Source organism: Oncorhynchus tshawytscha, linkage group LG07, assembly GCF_018296145.1.
Source record: "Oncorhynchus tshawytscha isolate Ot180627B linkage group LG07, Otsh_v2.0, whole genome shotgun sequence".
Classification (NCBI taxonomy): domain Eukaryota; kingdom Metazoa; phylum Chordata; class Actinopteri; order Salmoniformes; family Salmonidae; genus Oncorhynchus; species Oncorhynchus tshawytscha.
The window spans coordinates 13,139,515-13,160,822 of NC_056435.1; the positions used below are offsets into that span (position 1 = coordinate 13,139,515).

Below are 21,308 nucleotides of genomic sequence, written 5' to 3' on the forward strand. Positions count from 1 at the left end.
CACACACACACAGTGCACACACACACACACACACACACACACACAGAGTGGCACACACACACAGTGGCACACACACACAGTGGCACACACACACAGTGGCACACACACACAGTGGCACACACACACACACACACACACACACACACACACACACACACACACACACACACACACAGTGGCACACACACACACACACACACACAGTGGCACACACACACACACACACACAGTGGCACACACACACACACAGTGGCACACACACACACACAGTGGCACACACACACACACAGTGGCACACACACACAGTGGCACACACACACACACAGTGGCACACACAGTGGCACACACACACACACAGTGGCACACACAGTGGCACACACACACACACACACAGTGGCACACACACACAGTGGCACACACACACAGTGCACACACACACACACAGTGGCACACACACACACACAGTGGCACACACACACACACAGTGGCACACACACACACACAGTGGCACACACACACAGTGGCACACACACACAGTGGCACACACACACACACAGTGGCACACACACACAGTGGCACACACACACAGTGGCACACACACACAGTGGCACCCACACACTAGAGAAACACAGATGCACACACTCGCCCTCTCCCCAGCATCCACTTCAGATCCATTTGCTGTTTCCTGAGGGCTACATTAATAGACAAACAAATGAGCTTGAAGGTAGGTCTGCCAAGGAGGAACAACGGAGGAAAGAAGGGTGTGTGTGTTTGTGTGCGCGCATTAGTGACAGAGAGCAAAGGAGAGAGAGAGAAAGCATGCATGTGTGCGCGCGTGATTTGTCAGCAACTGTGCATTTAGACAACTAAATTAAAAGGTAGGTAGGTGAATAATAATAATTTTAAGGTACTGTACATGCACTAGTATGGATGCATGTTTGCATGCATACAATTTAGGTAAGGCTGTGTGAATGTGTGTTCGCCTGAATGTATAGTGGATATAATTGGCGTGAATGTCATTTGATAGAGGTTGTGCACAGTACAATCCAGTACTGTATGTATGCAGTTTGGTTGTGTGTGCGTGACCCTTGCGGAGGTTAAAAAGGACAGTGTGACAGAGACAGAGGAGTCCTCTCCTCAAATGATGCCAGCCATGCAGGTAATAAACCTGACCCATTCCACCCAGATACAACAGGTAGTCAATTCTAACATATCCCCGGACTTCCCACAGTGACTGTCTTCTGTTCTGTCCTTTCTCAGAACAACAACCCTTCACTAGTCATTATACTGCACACACTAATGACTACCATAATGATCCTCATACATTAGTCTTGTCCCTGAGCTCTACATACACGCATGCGCACACACACAAACACTTGTGCAAACTCCCACACACTGCGCGATCACACACACGAACATGTGAAAACGCACACACATACAAACTGCGGTTTCCTCTGATCTCATCCACGGGACCTCTATCTCCATCAAAGGCCGTGCTCTCGCAGTATCGGGCTGTGCTGTCCTTGTTCACCTCTGGTTGAAAGCCCCAGCTCATTGCTTTGGAGAGAAACTGGTGAACGAGGGACTCAAACTCATCACTGTCATTTATTCTACTTCCCCCTCTTCCTGCCTTTCTCCTCTGTCCTTTTTGTTTTTGGGGAAGTTCATAGATAGAGTACACCTGCATCCCTGGGTCAGGAACACACACACACACACACACACACACACCTTCTCTGCAACACATTTACATTCATAAAATCAAACGCTGGCACAAACAAGCTCATCAGAGGAAGCCAGAGCTTGTTAGCGCCAGGCTATAATACATGCATGCTTACGTTCCTCTCCCTTTTTAGCATCCGTGCATACACAAACAAACACATCCATTCCTCTGAGGTGGTGGAGGGAGGCAAAGCGGGAGAGAGAGGGGGGGGGCGAGAGGAGAAAGAGATGGAACACCCACTCTTTACTGAGTAGTCATAGATCAACTTTGGTCTGATGAATCTCCTTACTAACAAACTTGCTTTCTTTTTCTTTTGTCACCATGTCAACGGCAAATCATTGGTGTTAAACGAAGCCAATTGCTGGTGTAGAATGCGTTTTCACTGCTAGTAAGCTAGGTGAGTTCTCTCCATTTACAAAGTAAAGCTCTTTAAACTCTGTACGCATCAAATGCATTCTTAAATTATAAGGAAAATACTGGAGCACACGGTCAATATATTGGTCACGGTTTGTTGTATATCAGTTTAGGTTGTGCATCCTGGCTCCTGGGACTGTGACAACTACAGGGAGTGAAGACACACACACACACACACAGTCAGTCACACACCACAGGGTGTCACATTACCACTGATAGACTGGGATATTATGGTCCCTTGGGGCACTAGCCATGGGCGGCACTGACAGACAGCAGAGGTTGCCATGGAGAGAGACACACACACACACACACACCACACACACCACCCCACCCCGTCTCTGGTTGGCTACTGGGCAGGAGTCAAAGGTATGGTGGACTAAAAACTCTCGCACTGGCACTCTCACACACACGTGCACACACAAAGCAGTTTAATCTAGTCACGGCAGGAGAACAAAGAATGGAGGCATTTGTAATCTCTCTCAATATCGTCAGTCCAGCCCAGTCAAGCCCAGAGAGAGCGAGATGCACACACATAAGAGACACAAGTAGTTGCAGATATGCAAACACATAAACATGCTTATGAAACAAACAAACCCTGTAAACATATCAACCCACGCACACATGTGAATATGTAGGTGTGTGTGTACACACACACACACACACACACACACACACACACACCTACCTGAGTGTGACCCGGCTCATCTTGGCTGTAGTGGGGATGTCAAGCCTCAATCGGTCTTTGGGTTCTCTTCTGTTGGTCAGTGCATGGCTGGCATCCTGTGTATACACACAAATGCAGACACACACACACACACACAGTTAGCCAAGTCTACTGTTGGTATCTCAGTCACTCGCTCTCCATTAGTCCACTAACAGGGAGAACAATCAAGTAATGAATCAAACAAGATGTTCAGTTGATATCAACCACCTAGTCAAGGACCTTTAAGACAAGACAACGGCCAGAAGGACCTGGGTTCCAACCTCCTCCGTGAGTGTCCCTCTCTCCTCCGTCAACTATCGGTTCTTCTTTCGGATTTGCTCTCCTACCGTATCTCTCAGGAGAGAGAGGCTATTTTTAAGTCACGCATGCTAGCGCCACAACAACAGCCTCGGGGTGAAATGTAAAGGAAAGAGGAAAAGAATAAATAAAAAACAGGGCCATCAGACTGTTGACGGAAGAAAAAAAAATTGAATGGGGAAAAAAGGCCAATACAAAAGGAGGGTCCCAATTACGTCCTTCTGCCTTGTCACTTTCATTGTGTCACCCCCCTACTCCATTGTCTCAACCCGCTCGTAATGACACATACAGGGGGGCCTCCCACTTACCTCACCCCTCCCCCGATCCCTACGCCCTTGGCCAGCTAGGACCCTCGGTCCAACCTCCGCTTCTCCTCCCCTTAAACACACACACACACACACACACACACACACACATCTCCACACCACAACGACGCACATGATGCTCCGTGCACAGATAGACAAATGGTGACCCAGTTATTAGGCCGCTAAGCGGTTATCCACAATGGGCCACATGTTACCATGTCTCCATTGTTATTGTGCATCGCCCCTCTATTCCTCTATCTCATCCATTAAGAGCTCTGCTATATTCACACGGCCCAGGGGGAAATGGACAGAGAAACAGAGAAAGAAGGGGACAGGGCGAGTGAGAGAGGAGGAGGGGGAGAGAGAGGACGACAGGCTAAGATTGGGTTTAACCCTTTACACTCGTGGGAATTGGTCTATATGTAAAGGGGTAAATTAAAATGTTTCTTACAGAACAAATGTGCATAAGCATGGTAGCAATTGCAAGAAGACGTGTTGGAGAATATGGGAAAATTATTAGACCAAAGTCGAGGACACAACAGTTCACCGGACAAGCCTGAAACCAAACATTACACTGTTGGTTTTGTGCATTTTACATTGTGTACAAAATGTGAAAATACTCTGGATACATTCAGTAACATCATAAGAATATTGTTGTAAGATTTGGGGTAGGTGCAACATAAGACAACACATTCTGAAGGGTTTGAGAGAGAAGACTAACTGGTGTCTCCAAGTGGCCACACACACACACACCTCCAAAGTGTACACAGTTCCTAAGTTATTTCAATGCAGTTTTATGACTCAAAGAACAGTCAGCAATACATATTATTTATTTATTTTTAGCTCTCCTCGCTGTGCCGTTGAGGAACTAGAGCAAGTACACTTGTAGTTGTTTTGTTTGGAACAGAAATCCAGCATCTTCGCATATAACACAATTACTTTTGTCGTTTCCACAATCCAAAAACAGCCCATTTTAAAATCACTATCTGGGTCAGGTGGGCATCATTTGAAAGCGTGTTCTATTGCCAACATGCTAAGTTTTAAAAAACTACCATCTTACAGTGTTAGGTTTTCACAAGGCAATTCAGAGAAACAGATCGTTATTTGAGTGCATTCAGGTGAGTGTTCCACAGCGAATTTTCACAACAATAGACTAACACCGGTTCATTCTGTTCAGAGCAAACCAGGGTATGACGGCATGTCATCTTGTAACTGTACATCAAACATTGTGATCATAAACGTTTACACATGAGTTTCCTGAAACGGCAATGTGAAATGCACATTTGGACTGTTTGGCTTGCTTGTATGACATCAAAGCGGTATATTTATTATAATTCTCAAGGTCTCATCTTTCGAAACACATCGAGTTCTCTTCAATTACAGCATTGCCCTCACTCAGACAACAAAACATTAGCAAAAGTTGCCCAATTAGCGGGAAGAATGTGGGCAACTTCTTGTTGCTTGCGGTACTCAAATTCAGAACCATTGACCAAAATATCCAACTGCGTTATTAATTATCTCCCATGATTAGTATCGAATACATTCTAATGAAAACGCACTGAGGCTTGAATGTAATAAAAGTAAAAAATATAATAGTATGCTGCTGTGTTTTTTTATTTTCGTGTGACTGTTTTTTTTCCTCAGGAGACATTAAGTATTCTGTGGTCAAATACATGCCAACGTACATGAGAAATGAGGTGTGTGTGTGTTTGTTGTCATGCGCATGACAAATGAGGTGTGTGTGTGTTTGTTGTCATGCGCATGAGAAATGAGGTGTGAGTGTGTTCTCTCTGGGAACGCTACTGTGATCTGCTACACGTCAGATGTGGTGAGAAATGGTGTGTGTGGGGCTGGGTGTACTTTCCTGTGACCCTTGACCCCTGTCATATCCATCACAGACTTGCCCCTTACTCACAGCTGAAGCATTACCCCTCTAGGGAAGGGGTCAGGACACACACACACACACACACACACACACACACACACAAAAACTGACGTGACCTCCTCTGTACAGTTCTCACTCAACATTACAGGGTATGAGCAGTAAAACCAAACCAAAATTGACGCCATTTAAATCTTTCACTACATTCACGCTCTTCGCTCCCCTTCTTTACATGCAGGGTAAAACATGTCAGCTTTAGTGTTTGGAGGTGAAATATGGCCTACGTCCCAATACAGTGCTTATAGAAAGTCTACACCACTGGAACTTTTTTTCACATTTTGCTGCCTTAAAATGTCAACTAAAAAGGGATTCAATGACATCGTTTTCATACAGATCTATACAACTTACTCCACATTTTCAAAGTGAAATAAAGTTGTAGAAAATGTTCCAAATTAAGAGAGAACCTAAAAACTGAAATATCAGAATAATATAAGTCCCCACCCCCCACAATTGGACAAGTCCCCACAATTGGACAAGTCCCCCCCCCACAATTGGACAAGTCCCCACCCCCCACAATTGGACAAGTCCCCACCCCCCACAATTGGACAAGTCCCCACCCCCCACAATTGGACAAGTCCCCACCCCCACAATTGGACAAGTCTCCACCCCCACAATTGGACAAGTCTCCACCCCCACAATTGGACAAGTCTCCACCCGCCTTCCACTTGGTGGAAGCACCTTCGGCAGCCATTACAGCTGTGAATCTTTTGAAATGACAACTCATATAGCAGCATATAATATATATATATACACGGAACCAAAATATAAAACGCAACATGCAACAAGTTACAGTTCATATGAGGAAATCAGTCAATTGAAATAAATGCATTAGGCCCTAAACAAAGGATTTCACATGATGGTCACATGACTGTCACAGATAACTTCAAAAAAATTTACCATTATGTTGTGTGACAAAACTGCACATTTTAGAGTGGCCTTTTATCGTGGCCAGCGCAAGATGTAATGTTCATGCTGTTTAATCAGCTTCTTGATATGCCACACCTGTCAGGTGGATGGATTATCTAGGCAAAGGAGAAATGCTCACTAACAGGGATGTAAAACAAATGTCTGTACAAAATTTGAGAGAAATAAGCTTTTTGTGCGTATGGAAGATTTCTGGGATCTTTAATTTCAGTTCATGAAACATGTTGTGTTTATATTTTTGTTCAGTGTACATTTCTTTTGACAAAATTTCTCCATTACATTTAGTTGGGAATCAGTGATGGACTGCAATATTCAAACCTTGACTAGACCACCAAGGAACACTCAACACCTCTTGGAAAGACAACCTGGTGTGTCTTTGGCATAAACATCTGGGCTCCTGAGTGGCGCAATGGTCTAAGACACTGCAGTACCTGGTTCGAATCCAGGCTGCATCACATCCGGCTGTGATTGGGAGTCCCATAGGGCGGAGCACAATTGGACCAGCCTCGTCCGGGTAGGTCATCATTGTGAAAAATAATTTGTTCTTAACCAACTTGCCTAGTTAAATAAAAGGTAAAAAATGTAATAAATCTGTGTAATTGTCTCACTGAAAAATAAAACTAACCCAGGGTTGGGGTTTCCTCAATGTTTTTACCTAAGCTTTGCTCCTTTTAGATTTAGATTGATCCTGACAAACGCCTAGTCCCTGCCGATGACAAGCATACTGATAACATGATGCTGCCACCACAATATTTGAAAATAACACTGTCGTGTTGTATTGGATTTGACCCAACCTTGTAGTTATTAATTTAGGTCAAAAAGTTAATTTATTTCCTTTGTTGTCGTGCAGATTTACATAACAGCCTTGTTGCAAACAGAATGGATTATTTGGAGTGGATTTTTTAAACTTTTTTAAACTTTGTCACTATTTGTCTGTCTGGGTCACTATTTGTCTGTATGACTTTGTCATACAGGCCAGTAAAATGGAATTAATGCAATGTTGATGATCCCTTTGTGTTTTCAAGTATTGTGGTGGTGGCATCATGTTATGTGTATAATTGTCACCGGCAGGGACTGGGGAATTTGTTAAGATCAAAATAAATACGAAAGGATCAAAGACCAGATAAAAAGTGTATTTTTTTATTTACAATTATACACATTTTTACATGCAAAAGACACACCAGAATGACCTTCCAAGAGGTGCTGAGTGTTCCTGAGTGGTTTAGTCTCAGTCCTGACTTAAATCTGCTTAAAAATCAGAGACATGATTTGAATATTGCTGTCCATTAATGATTCCCACTCAAATTGAATAAGATTGAGTAATTTTGACAAAAACAATGGATATATGTTGCCCTAAGAGTAAAGTTGGTAGTGTCTTATTCCAAATGATTCACAGCTGAAATGGCTGCAACATGGGTGCTTCGATCTTCGTAATAACTCGGGGGTGGGTTTCTAACAGCTGCACCATGGAGAGCATCCTGACCGGTTGCATCACCACCCTGTTATGGCAACTGCTCGCCATCTAACCGTAAGGTGCTACAGAGGGAAGTGCGAACGGTCCAGTACATCACTGGGGCCAAGCTTCCTTCCATCCAGAACCTATATACTAGGCGGTGTCAGAGGAAAGCCCAGAAAATTGTCAGAGACTCCAGTCACCCAAGTTATAGACTGTTTTCTCCGCTACAGCACGGCAGAAGCTGTTTAGGACCAAAAGGCTCATAAACAGTTTCTACCCCCAAGTCATTAGACTGCTGAACAATTCATAAAATATATATATATATTTTTTTTTTTTTATATCGCACACTCCGCACACTTTGATACCGCAATCTGTGCATCGTCCCAGAACGTCACGGTTGCAGAAACATCTACTGTATTACGGGATAAACTGGGATGTTTATCGCTGCACTGACCTTAATTACACAATCTTACTTTCACCATCCCCTCTTCAGAAAGAGAGGAGGGAAGGAAGGAAGGAAGGAAGGAAGTGAGTGAGTGAGTGAGTGAGTGAGTGAGAGAGAGAAACTCAATTGCATACTCCTCGCTTCCTCAAAACCCATTGGAGGAGAAGGTCAGATGGGAGGGACCTTTGGATTTCACATCCAATGAGTTTTGAGAAGGAGATGAGGAGAGATGACGTGAGGAGTATGCAATAGAGATCTTCCCAAGGAAAGAGAGTAAAGGAGAAGACGGGTGGGAGGGAAGGAAGGAGAGAAGGAGAGAGAGAGAGAGCTGGATCAAAAGGAGGGAAGCCAAGGATGCAGTAGATGAGTATGGATGAGATGGTAGTGCATCGATCCTTGGGGAAAAAAAGAGTCCATCCCAAATGGCACCCTATTCCCTACATAGCGCACTACTTTTGACAAGGTGCCCCATAGGGCTCTGGCCAGAAGATGTGCACCTTAGGAAATATGGTGCCATTTGGACTGCAGCCTCAATCTGGTTTAGGAGCATGACAGTAAGGGAGGTAGGGTTGCCACCAGATACAAGCTATTCCAACTGGTAAGGACGACAGCAGTGGTGTAGCCTATGGGCGATACGGATATCACTTTTATTGATATCTACATACTGTACCACATTGGTGTGAATCACACTGCTGCCCTCTATTAGCTATTTGTGCTTTACAGATCTTGATTGCTGTGGATGGCTGTTCAAATGTTTGTGTACTTTAACCCAATCGTGGTTGAATTTAAAAGTTTAAGCTGCCTATCAATCGATGTTTTTGCGACCAGTGGACAGCCAGTGAAAAATGTGCCATTGCAACAGCTGCATGGTGCGGATCCCAGCTGATGGAATACATGTCAGAGGGAGTTCCTCCCTTCTAAACTATCAAGTTGGTTGTTGATCATTGCTAGACAACCATTGAGGCCTTGCCATAGAATTTCATGCCAATTTAAGTCAAAACTGTAACTTGGCCACTTAGGAACATTTAATGTATTATTGGTAAGCAACTTAAGGGTACATTTGGCATTGTGTTTCAGGTTGTCCTGCTGAAAGGTGATTTTGTCTCCCAGTCTCTGTTGGAAAGTAGACTGAACCAGTTTTTCCTCTACGATTGTGCCTGTGCTTAGCTCTATTCCCTAGATTTTTTTTGTAAAAGAAACTCCCTAGTCCTTGCTGACGACAAGCATACCCATACCATGATGCAGTCATTCATTTATTCATTTATTTTAGTGCCATGTTGCAAACAGGATACATGTTTTGAAATATTTGTATTTTGTACAGGCTTCCATCTTTTCACTCATTTAGGATTTACTCCACAATACTAACCTATCACAGCCATTAAACTCTTAAAAAGTCACCATTGGCATGCATAATGGTGAAATCCCTGAGTGGTTTCCTTCCTCTCTGTCAACTGAGTTAGGAAGGTCACCTGTATCTTTTGGTGTATTGATACACCATCCAAAGTGTAATTAATAACTTCACGATGCTCAAAGGGATATTGAATGTCTACTTTTTTTTTACCCATCTACCAATAGGTAGGTGCCCTTCTTTGTGAGGCATTGGAAAACCTCCCTGGTCTTTGTGGTTGAATCTGTGTTTGAATGTGTGGGGTACAGAGATGGGGTAGACAAATCTAAAATCATGTTAAAACACTATTATTGCACACAGTGAGTCCATTCAACTCACTACGTGACTTGTTAAGCAAATCTTTACTTCTGCATTTATTTAGGCTTGTCATAACAAAAGGGGTTGGATACTTATTTTTTATTAGTTAGTAAACATTTCCACGTCTAAAACATAATTCCACGTTTACATGATGAGATATTGTGTGTAGACCAGTGACACAAAATGTCAATTTAATCCATTTTAAATTCAGGCTATAACAAAGCATGTGGGAAAAGTCAAGGGGTGTGAATACTTTCTCAAGGCACTGTAAGTCCTTTTGGGGTTATTGAAGATCAAGGGGTATAAAATTAATTGCAATGACTGGAATTCTGATAGACTTTGGTTTTTAATGTAACGATATAGTTCAATCATATTATTATCTATAGTTAAAAGCAATGGGTTAGAAGAAGCCAACATAACCAACCCATAACGTAAAATGCAACATCAATTTATGGCCAGCTATCTAACTCTAAACATTGATTTACCTTGCAATAGATCTGGTTTAATTGGTAATATTCAATTTTGTCTTCTTCTAATGCCTCTTATGGGGAGAAGTCATCTACAAGTAACTGAAAATAGTAATATCCCGTTACTGAGATTGGGTCATCCAAAAGTTACAGTACCGATTACAATTTTGGATGGGTAACTAGTAACTGTAACTGATTACATTTAGAAAGTAACCTACCCAACCCTGCACACATGAGCCAAAACACTCTGGCCCCACTCAACCTGTCTCTCCAAAACCACCGCTGAAGAGAAAAGGCAGTGGAGGGCTTCCTTCACGGTTCCCTATTTTCAAAAGGAGAGAGTTCTTGAAACGCTGAACCCTTTCAAACTCCTGCCTCTGGGTCTGTATTTGGGGGGGGTAGTCACTCTCTCCCATCCATCAGAAAGAGAGAGTGACTCAAATATTATGCAAAAACCCCATCCCATCATGCAGGAGCCAGGAGAAGGGCAGACAAATAAAATGTGATTTGATTTTGAGGGGGCGGCATCCCTTTCTCTCTCTCTCTCTCTAACTCTCTCTATCCATGATTGTGTCCCAATTATCTCTTCTTCATCCCAAAGTGTTCTCTTGTTCACATCCCTTCACTGATTTGAAAATGACCGGTATAAGGAAATGACCGGTATAAGAAAGCCCATGCCTCCACCAGTCCAATGCTGTTACTACTATTGGTACGCAAGGTATAGGTTTTACAGGACAGAGGCCAGTTACACATGTACCTTCATTTACACCAATATAAAATGTGGGGGGGGGGGAAAACATTGGGAAGCACTGTCTCAGAGGAAAATGGGCATAAATAAATAAAATCACACAAGCCACATCCCATGATCACACAGAGACATATTTTATGAGTGTGCTGTGAGACCCAAGACAAATATAACTCTGTGGTTGGAGGGGTGGGGGGGGTGCTTGGTGGTGAGGTCTCACAGAGGGCCGCAGGTGCTGCTAGCATTGAGGATTAAAAACAACCTCAGAGAGAGGAAATTACTGAGACCACAGGGCTGCTCGGAGGAAAAGGAGGGCAGAATGAGCTAGAGGGCGCAAGGAGGAGGGAGAGTGTGTGCTAGAGAAGGAGAGACAAAAAGGAGGGAGGGAGAAGGGGGGGGGGGCATGGAGGAGTTACAGGTAGCAATAGCCTGCAGACTAGGAGGAGAGGATGTGAATACAATAGGTGATACAGGGAGCGTTCCCAAACAGGGGAAGAGAGGGTGACGGGTAAAGACAATGGAGAGACACAGACGTTTCAAGCCAGACAGATCATACTTCCATGCCCCGGTCACGGACTGTTTGGGAGGCTGAGGGAACAATTGTGTGTGTGTGTGTGTGTGTGTGTGTGTGTGTGTGTGTGTGTGTGTGTGTGAGAGTGAGAGTGTATACACGCTCGGCAGAGCCTCTTATAAGGAGTGACTGTAGGAGGCTGCTTTCTGAAGAGGGGACAGGTGTGAGGTAAAGATAGGGGTAAGAGTACAACTGCATGTCCTCCAACGCAGGGACAGGGCAACATTGTGATTTGTCTGGGTTACAGGACATCAGTTGTCAGGTGGTGGAAACATAGTCAAGTCTCAAACAGAGAGAATAAATAAACTAACCTCTAGACCAGGAGTGTTCAAATCCACTGTGGCAGGAAGATAAAGAAATCTACCAGCCACTCAGATTTTTTACCAGACAAAATACTGTTTTTGGCATATTTACATACAACAACAAAAAAAGGATGAGAATGCTTACCAATATTTTTAAAACAAGAAGTGAATTAATAGTTCAAAATGTGGTATATTGCTCAATTTAATTTAATATTCTTGTAACCTGAGTCTTTTAACCAAAATATCACAGAGGAAAAAATGTTCAGCTGACCCTTTAAGGTTGCTTTGGTAAGAGGGCCACTCAAGTCATCACTTGTGCCTGTGAGAATCTCACTAGTAGAGGCTGACCACGTCTCTTTTTGCGAGCAGTGGAAGCAAAATCAAAACATTGAAAAACAACCATGTGAACAAAACAAAAGTAAATTGCCAAGAAACGTGAGGACAAAGTCTCACTTTAGAGCAAATTAGACAAACTTTTATGCCTGTGCGCATTGCTTCGAAAACCAACTTTCAGCACTTCACTCACAGGCAGTATTGCTGTGCGAGGTGGGATAGCGATTAACGGCAGGAGTCAGATTTCTTTGTGCATTACTAGATATTAAACAAAATGGTAGAAATGAATTTGTAAATTAAATTCTAGGCCCTGCAGGAGGTCCAAATTACTGCTGGTTTCGGTTGTACCTGATAATTAATTGCACCCACCTGGTTTCCCAGGTCTAAATCAGTCCCCAACCAGTCCCTGATTAGCGGGGGAAGATTTTTATTATTTTTCAAATCAGTGGAACTGTCTTTGAAGTACAGATTTGAATTTGTGGCCACTAGACTCCAACCACATCTCTGGACACAAACAGACTCATGGACTTTTTTGTTTTGTTTGTCTTTGTGGTACATTTTCTAGGCTTGCTGTATTTTACTCAGCTGAGCACAGGTTGCACTTTAAGACAAAGTCTTTCTCACCGTTTCGGCTGGTCTGGCATTGAGGTCATCTGGGGGAGGCGTCACAATTTCCAGTGGCGGAGCCAGGGCAGAGTCACTGCTGCTCCTCACCAGTAGAGGGGTGTCTGGAAAAGACAGACAGAGAGGAGGTGAATGTTTCCCATCAATGCAAATGTGAGCCTCATGCAGTAGTGCACAGATTGTGTTTGTGTAAACCGATCAACGCCTGGTATTAAGTTAAGCACTGTTTTCCCAATTAAAGCTCCAACAACACAAATCCCCTGTAAATCTGCCCAAGATTTCAAATCGTCCAGATACCTGGTGACTGAGGAGCATTCGTGGTGCCCGAGTAGCTTTTTGACAAGAGGATGAAATAAGTACTGGATACTGGAGGGACAGAGGGCAGGAGGGAGGGAGAGCCCCCCCATTCCTCCTTAAATGGAAAGTCCATCCCACCCATGCCTTGCAATCTAGCCCACTCCCCCTCACGCAGTCAAGACAATTACACCACATGAAACGGCTTGGAGTACCAGAGAGGTACACTGACCTACAGGGGAGGAATAACGTTTTGACTCTATTTTTAAAAGCGACATCAGAGCCAGACCTCAAATAGGCCCGGGCCGAGACTGTACAGGTAAACTCCCAAATGGCACCCTATTCCCTATATAGTACACTACTATACAGGGCACAGGGTGGGCCCTGGTCATAAGTAGTGCCCTACATAGGGAATAGGGTGCCATCATGTGAAATCACATCTAAGAGCTTGTAGGGGCAGCTGAGCTTTTTATACAACTGTAACCTAAAGAGGGTTGGTTCGAAAACAGTTAAATGGGAGAAGTGTTACGGCACTGTATCGGCCAGTCCCACTTGGCTCCTTAGACCTTGCTACGTTTGGGCCATGATGGAAGCTCCGTCCCGGTGGTAGTGGCTGTTCTCTACAGAGGATGTCGGACCACCCGGGCTGCTGACCACGTTGACCCACCCGGGCTGCTGACCACGTCAGGAAAGCAAGTCACTCTCAACCATACTGGCTGTCTGACAGAGGGCAGACAACCTCAGACCAGACCTACCAGGAGGTGCTCTCTACTCGAGTAAACACACACACACACACACACACACACACAGAAGTAAAGGAATCCAGAAATACATCCACCTCAACGACCACTTTCCAAACCCCTACAGTGCCATGCTCCTATAATAGGTCTACCATCTGGAAGCCCATTTTTCCAAGGATGTACATAGAAACAGACACCTTAGAATAGTGTCCCCAATGTTTAACCCAACACTGCTGCTGTTATGGGATGATGTATTGTCTGTATGTGGTAAAGCTCTGTGTTTAATCCTCTCTATGTCACTTGGATCTGTGTCCCATTTGTCTCACTGTCACAGCCTTTGTCTGTTACTCTGTACACGTGTGTGTGTGTGTGTGTGTGTGTGTGTGTGTGTGTGTGTGTGTGTGTGTCTTTCTCTCTCTCAATTACTCTAGGTTCCATGACTGATGCTTAAATTAACTAAACATTATATATATTTTTTAAATACTTCAGATTGTCTCAAAGTGTCTCATGACATCTAGACACTGAGACCAGGCAACAACTCTAGGTACACCCCAAACCCAGATTTCCATTTGTACACTTAGGGTAGATTTAAAAAGGGTTCTGTATATAGAAGCAGTATCCTAGTAAAACCTTAATGGATGGGTTTGTACAACCAATATTGGCCCAGTCTCTCTTACTGGTGGACCTACCTGCATGACATCTCAATATGATTTAAACACAAACTAAAACACATATGAATTAACACTTTACGTTCACACACACACACACACACACACACGTAAGTAAGAGCACAGATACACACAGCTGGATATTTTTTATTATTATTTAATTTAACCAGGTAAGTCAGTTAAGAACAAATTCTTATTACAATAACAGCCTACCCCGGCCAAACGCTAACCCGGACATCACTGGGCCAATTGTGCGCACCCCCTATGGGACTCCCAATCACAGCCGGTTGCGATACAGCCTGGAATCGAACCAGGGTCTGTAGTGACGCCTCTAGCACAGAGTTGCAGTGCCTTAGAATAGTACACAACACAGAACAGAACATCCAGGTTAAGGTTCAGAGGCCCAAGCTCGCGAACAAGAATGTTCCAAGTTCAGACAGAAGGGGGAATCAGATCTCTAGGAGTCATACTTTTGATTTATATTTTCATTTGTTGCACTACTAGCACTGCCTGTTGATGTTAAGGTACTAGCTATAATAGCTGGATGATATTAACATTCGGTTTTTATTTTATTTCATCTGGGCGCTTACGTCACCTACTAACACCCTGGTACTACCCGTAGCTCCCGTTCTCCTCAGTCCGTGAAAACACAAAGAGAAATGTATGTGTCGCTGATTACTCCTGTGTCGAAGTCCATAATGTTAAATTAAGCACACAAATACATGGTGATGTGAGAGAGGATATGCGTTTTACTTTTCTTCATGCTCCTCTATAAAACAACTTGTCAGATGGTGCATTGAAGAATGATGTGTTCCTGTCCTGACTTTTCATAATACCATTGCCGATATGGTTATATTGTCTAAGAATTACTATTATACAGTCTTTGTATTGAAATTTGCTCATTATTTTATTCTATACATTATTGCCTTAGCTATAAATGTGATTGTGTGGGTCCGTGAAAACAGAAAGAACAACTTGTCCGGTGGTGCATTGAATACTGATGTGTTCCTAAACTGACTTTTCATAATACCATTTGCAGATCGACATAAAATCCCAAAAAGACAGCCATGGTGTCGCTCTTCATTTCTTGTTTCTTCTGCGGTGCATATAAAAGACCGGTACAATGAGGCCAATGGTGATTTTAAAAACAGTTAAGAGTTTAATGGTTGTGAGAGGAGAAAACAGAGGACGGATCAACAACATTTAGGTTAACATAATGGAGTAACTTCAAATGGCAGACTGAAAAGAAGAGAGCCTGTTCAGAATACAAATATTCCAAACCATGCATCCTGTTTGTAACAAGGCACTTAAGTAATACTGGGGAAAAAGGGTTGTTTGTGGCAAATCCAACACAACACATCACTGAGTACCACTCCTCATATTTTCAAGCATGTGGTGGCTGCATCATGTTATGGGTTTGGTTGTCATCGGCAAGGGCTGTTTTTTTGGGGGGAGGGCATAAAAAGAAACGGAATACTGGGAGATTAATTCTAATTTCAGCAGGACATTAACCTAATACACAAGGCCAAAACTGGAGTTGCTTACCAAGACGACATTGAATATTCATGAGTGGCCGAGTTACAGTTGGACTCATATTGGCTTGAAAATCTATGGTGAGACTTGAAAATGGCTGTCTTGCAAAGATCAACAATCAACTTGACAGAGTTTGATGAACATTAAAAAGAATAATGGGTAAATATTGTACAATCCAGGCAAAGCTCTTAAGAGACTTATCCATAAAGACAAACAGCTGAGATCGTCGGCAGAGGCGCTTCTACAAAGTATTGACTCAGGGGTGTGAATACTTATGTAAACAGGGTTATTTCTGTATTTCATTTTCAATAAATTGGCAAAAAAACATGTTTTCACATTGTCGTTATGGGGTATAACATGTAGATGGGTGAGTAAAAAAAAAAAACTGTTGAATTCTGAATTCAGGCTGTAACACAACATGTGAATTAAGTCCAGAGGTATGAATTCTTTCTGAAGGCACAGTATCATAATCGGCAAGTAAGGAACATGATAACATCGTATCAAGAGGTCCCTGGCAATTGCCAGACTTACCAAATACCAGCTCAGTCATGAAAAGTACCAATGCTTTGGTTATGTGAAGAGGCTGAGTACACATAATTAGGGCCGAGTTTTTCCTCACCTGACTTGACCAGGAAAAACTCTGATCACCAAGGTAGAGGTTAACTACAGATCAGTTAAATGTCTCTCTTCAATGCTCCCACTTTAAGAGGCAAGTCCTAAACACACACTTTTAAGTAGAATTCTCAGAGGTCCCGCCCCACACAGATAAACGTCTTCAACCTCTGACCCTAGGCGCAGACATGCATGGGAGATCATGGCCCAGAAGAGGAGGGCAGTAGATTGTTCAGTCTTCTCTGTCTTTGTCACAATGTTTAGTTTAATGATAATCCATTGAGGAGTATGTATCCTAAATGGACAGCTAATTCAGTTTGCAATGTGTAACAGAAAAATAATATCGGAAATAAAACTCGCTCTTCAAAATGGCTAAACTAGGGGACAGCCACAAATGAAATAACCATTCCCATTTGGCTGCATGCAGTCGTGTGTGTGTGTGTGCCCAGAGTGATCTTGTCTCGTCAGATCAATAGAATCCTCCTGCCCAGGGTGCTCGTGGGACGCAGTGATAAGGACCGTCTTCCCCTCTCGCCGACAGGAGTGTGTGTGTGTGTGTCGACGGGAGTGTGCAGACACCAGTGTGTGCTCAGTGCAGTACAGCGATCGATGCAGGTCTAATCATCCAACTGGGGCTCTGGTGGGGCTCAATCACACTGTTAAAACAACCAAGTTCCAATCCTGTCCTCTACCTGCTCGACACCGCTATAGCACATCCACACACAGCTGTCAAATTGTACCATTAAAAACAACACCCAGTGTAATGACTGGGGCTGGGCGGATTTCCTCACCACAGAGCCTAGCGAAGGAACTACTGCTGTCTGCCGCTATCTTGCTTCCCAATCAAGGTACATGAATTGAGGAGCAAACTGAAGTGAAAAACGTACTCACCACTGGAAAGAAACTATGACCAGATAAAAAAACTCCACTCAGGCACATAAGAAGGACATCATGACCGATCATAACACAAGGACGCTGAACAAAAACGCTGAACAAAAATGGACGCTGAACAAAAACATAAATGCAACATGTAAAGTGTTGGTCCCATGTTTCATGAGCTGAAACAAAAGACCCCAGAAATGTTTCCATACGCACAAAAAGCTTATTACTCTCAAATTCTGGGCACAAATGTGTTTACATCCCTGTTAGTGATCCTTTCTCCATTGCCAAGATAATCCCATCCACCTGACAGGTGTGGCATATCAAGAAGCTGAATAAACAGCATGATCATTAAAACAGGGGCACCTTGAACTGGGGGACAATGAAAGGCCACTCTAAAATGTGCAATTTTGTCACACAGCACAATGCCACATATGTCTCATGTTTTGAAGGAGCGTGACACCGGGAGGGCTGTCGTTCTACAGGCTCCTAATCAACTGTGCTATTTTCTTCTTTTTTTTTGTTGTTGCATTGTTTGTAACTCATTTTGTACATAAATGTTGCTGCTACCGACTCTTATGACCGAAAAAAAAGCATCTGGACATCAGAACAGCGATTACTCACCTCGAACTGGACGGTTTTTCGTTAAATTAATGAGTCAGGACAACAACCTCTTGCTCAATGTGAGCAAGACAAAGGAGCTGATCGTAGACTATAGGAAAAGGAGGGCCAAACAGGCCCCCCATTCTCATCGAAGGGACTGAAGTGGAGCAGGTTGAGAGCTTCAAGTTCCTTGGTGTCCACATCACCAACAAACTGGTCCAAACACACCAAAACAGTCATGAAGAGGGCACAACAAAACCTTTCCCCCCTCAGGAGACTGAAAAAATTTGGCATGGGTCCCCAGACCCTCAAAAGGTTCTTCAGCTGCACCATCGAAAGAATCCTGACCAGTTGCAGCACTGCCTGGTATGGCACTACAGAGGGTAGTGCGTATGGCCCAGTACATCACTGGGGGCCAAGCTTCATGCAATCCAGGACCTATATACTAGGCGGTCTCAGAGAAAGGCCCCAAAAAATTGTCCAAGGCTCCAGTCACCCAAGTCATAGACTGTTCGCTCTGCTACCGCATGGCAAGAGGTACCGGAGCGTCAAGTCTAGGACCAAAAGGCTCCTTAACAGCTTCTACCCCTAAGCCATACGACTGCTGAACAACTAATCAAATGGCCACCCGGACTATTGACATTGACCCTCCCACCCCTTTGTTTTTACACTGCTGCTACTCGCTGTTTATTATTTATGCATACTCACTTTACAAATGACCTCGACTAACCTGTACCCCAGGAATTGACTCGGTGCCGGCAACCCCTGTCCATAGCCTCGTTATTGTTATGAACATTTATTGTGTTACCTTAGATTTTCTTTAAATTAGTAAATATTTTATTAACTCTATTTAACTACATTGTTGGTTAAGGGCTTGAAACCTGTGGTATTCGGCGCAAGTGACAAATACAATCTGATTTGATTTGAATTAGCATGCCGACTGCAGGAATGTCCACCAGAGCGGTTGCCAGAGATTTTAATATTAATTTCACCATCGTAAGCCGCCTCCGACGTCATTTTAGAGAATTTCCCAGTACGTCCAACCGGCCTCACAACCGCAGATCACAGCCCAGGGCCTCCACATCCAGCTTCTTCACCTGCGGAACCGTCTGAGACCAGCCACCCAGACAACTGATGAAACTGTGGGTTTGCACAAACAAAGAATTTCTGCACAAAGGGAAGCTCATCTGCGTGCTTGTGGCCCTCGCCAGGGTCTTGACCTTACTGCTATTCAGCTTCTTAATCGTCTTCAGTGGGCAAATGCTCACCTTCGATGGCCACTGGCACACTCGAGAAGTGTTCTCTTCACGGATGAATGCCGGTTTCAACTGTACCTGGCAGATGGCAAACGGTTCGATGATGTCAACGTTGTGAACAGAGTGCCTCATGGTGGCGGTGGGGTTATGGTATATTGCATGTTGAATTGATATTTTTGCTGAGTGTAGCACTGTGTAGGCGAAGTAGCCTAACACATAAATATATAACAAGTGGGACATACTTATAACGTACAGAGCTAGTAGAATGGCTACTGGTAGAACAACTGACTTTCAGTCCAGATTTCTGTGTGTTCTGCCCCTCTCTCTCTCCCCGCATCTCTCTCCCCCCCACACCAGCCACCAGCTGCATGTGATACGATATGCAGCTAACAGCCAATCTGCTTAACTTAAGTGATAAAGAAAACAAAAAAAGGCCCCTGTGCACACATACAGAGTGGTCCCCGCCAGACAGTCATAGCAGTGGCTGGATGATCGGGTTTAGGCTGAGCCTGTTTAAGTGAATTCTCCACCCAGGCTTTTGTTAGTAGGTGGAGATGACAAAAGCAGCCTTATTGAATTAGTCTCAGTCGATGTGGGGGAGCTCCACAGGGTCACGTCCTAACTTGGTTAGTAAGGGGTTGAGGGGTGGCAGGAAGGGGTCCTAAAAGGTTTAAAAAAGGGTTAAAAAGAGAGGCATTGAAAAAAGTGTTCATGCACGGCTGGACCCTGGGCAAGCTAACAGGCTACAGTGCTAATCCAGTTAGTGGCCGAGCCCCATCCCAGAGTGCTGGAGGAGTTAGCGAGGAGCTGTGCCCCAGAACAGCAGGGGTTAGGGGGGACGCGGTGAGAGGGATTGGGGGGGTGAGTGAGTGACTTGCAGGTGGTGAATGTTGTGGTAGGGGGTCAGAGAGGGGCTGGCACTCTGCTCTGGGTCATGGAACATCTAAAGGATGGTGGGAGAGGAGGAGAGACTGAAAGAAAGGGGGAGTAGGAAGAGAGAAAAGGGGACTAAGGAAAGCATAGAATATGAGGAGAAAGGGGGGGATAGGGAAAGGAGAAGAGAGAACTTGGGGAGGCCGGGAAAAGTGGAGTAGGGAAAAGTGTGAGAGGTTAAGTTTTTTCTGTAACGGTACACCTTGGCCTAGATGTTTACATTAAAGGACGTGACTTATCCCAAAGAATGCCAGAGCCGCACTTAAATCCTCTTTCAAAGGCAGTGAATTAAAAGCTGAGCTTCTCTTTACATAGCAGTTTCAAATTATGTGAGGTTGTAAAATGAACATGCAAGCAGGTATGTGTAGTCATGCAACCACTCACCTGCAACTGCACACAAATACTCACAAACGTACATTGTTGCACCATCTCATACACACTCCCACTCGTTCATTCTCCCACACACACACACACACACACACACACAGAAACCCCTGATGTTTTTACCATTTTTATTTATTTTACCTTTATTTAACTAGGCAGGTCAGCTCAATGACGGCCTAGGAACAGTGGGTTAACTGCCTTGTTCAGGGGCAGAACGACAGATTTGTACCTTGTCAGCTCAGAGACTGGAACTTGCAACCTTTCGGTTACTAGCCCAATGCTCTAACCACTAGGCTACCCTGCCGCATCTAGTGAGTGTGTGTGTGCGCGCGTGTGCCTGCATTCAGCCTGGCCTTGGCAGTCAGCTAAAGTGAAACCGACCCGGGGAGCCCTGGGAAACGTAGTGTTTGTTTAACCCTGGAGAGCCTCCAA

At 44.0% G+C, this 21,308-nt stretch overlaps 1 protein-coding gene across 3 annotated transcripts in view; it reads right to left on the reverse strand.

The window, feature by feature from the left end:
• pard3ba (par-3 family cell polarity regulator beta a) overlaps positions 1 to 21,308 on the reverse strand; it is a 172,114-nt gene that overhangs the window by 100,246 nt on the left and 50,560 nt on the right. For all 3 annotated transcript variants that reach the window (XM_042324130.1, XM_042324129.1, XM_042324128.1), the window contains exons 4-5: positions 12,975 to 13,078; positions 2,820 to 2,914 (exon numbers count right to left, since the gene is read on the reverse strand). In XM_042324130.1, coding sequence (XP_042180064.1) covers positions 2,820 to 2,914; positions 12,975 to 13,078 — 199 coding nt within the window. The remainder of the gene's footprint in view (positions 1 to 2,819; positions 2,915 to 12,974; positions 13,079 to 21,308) is intronic.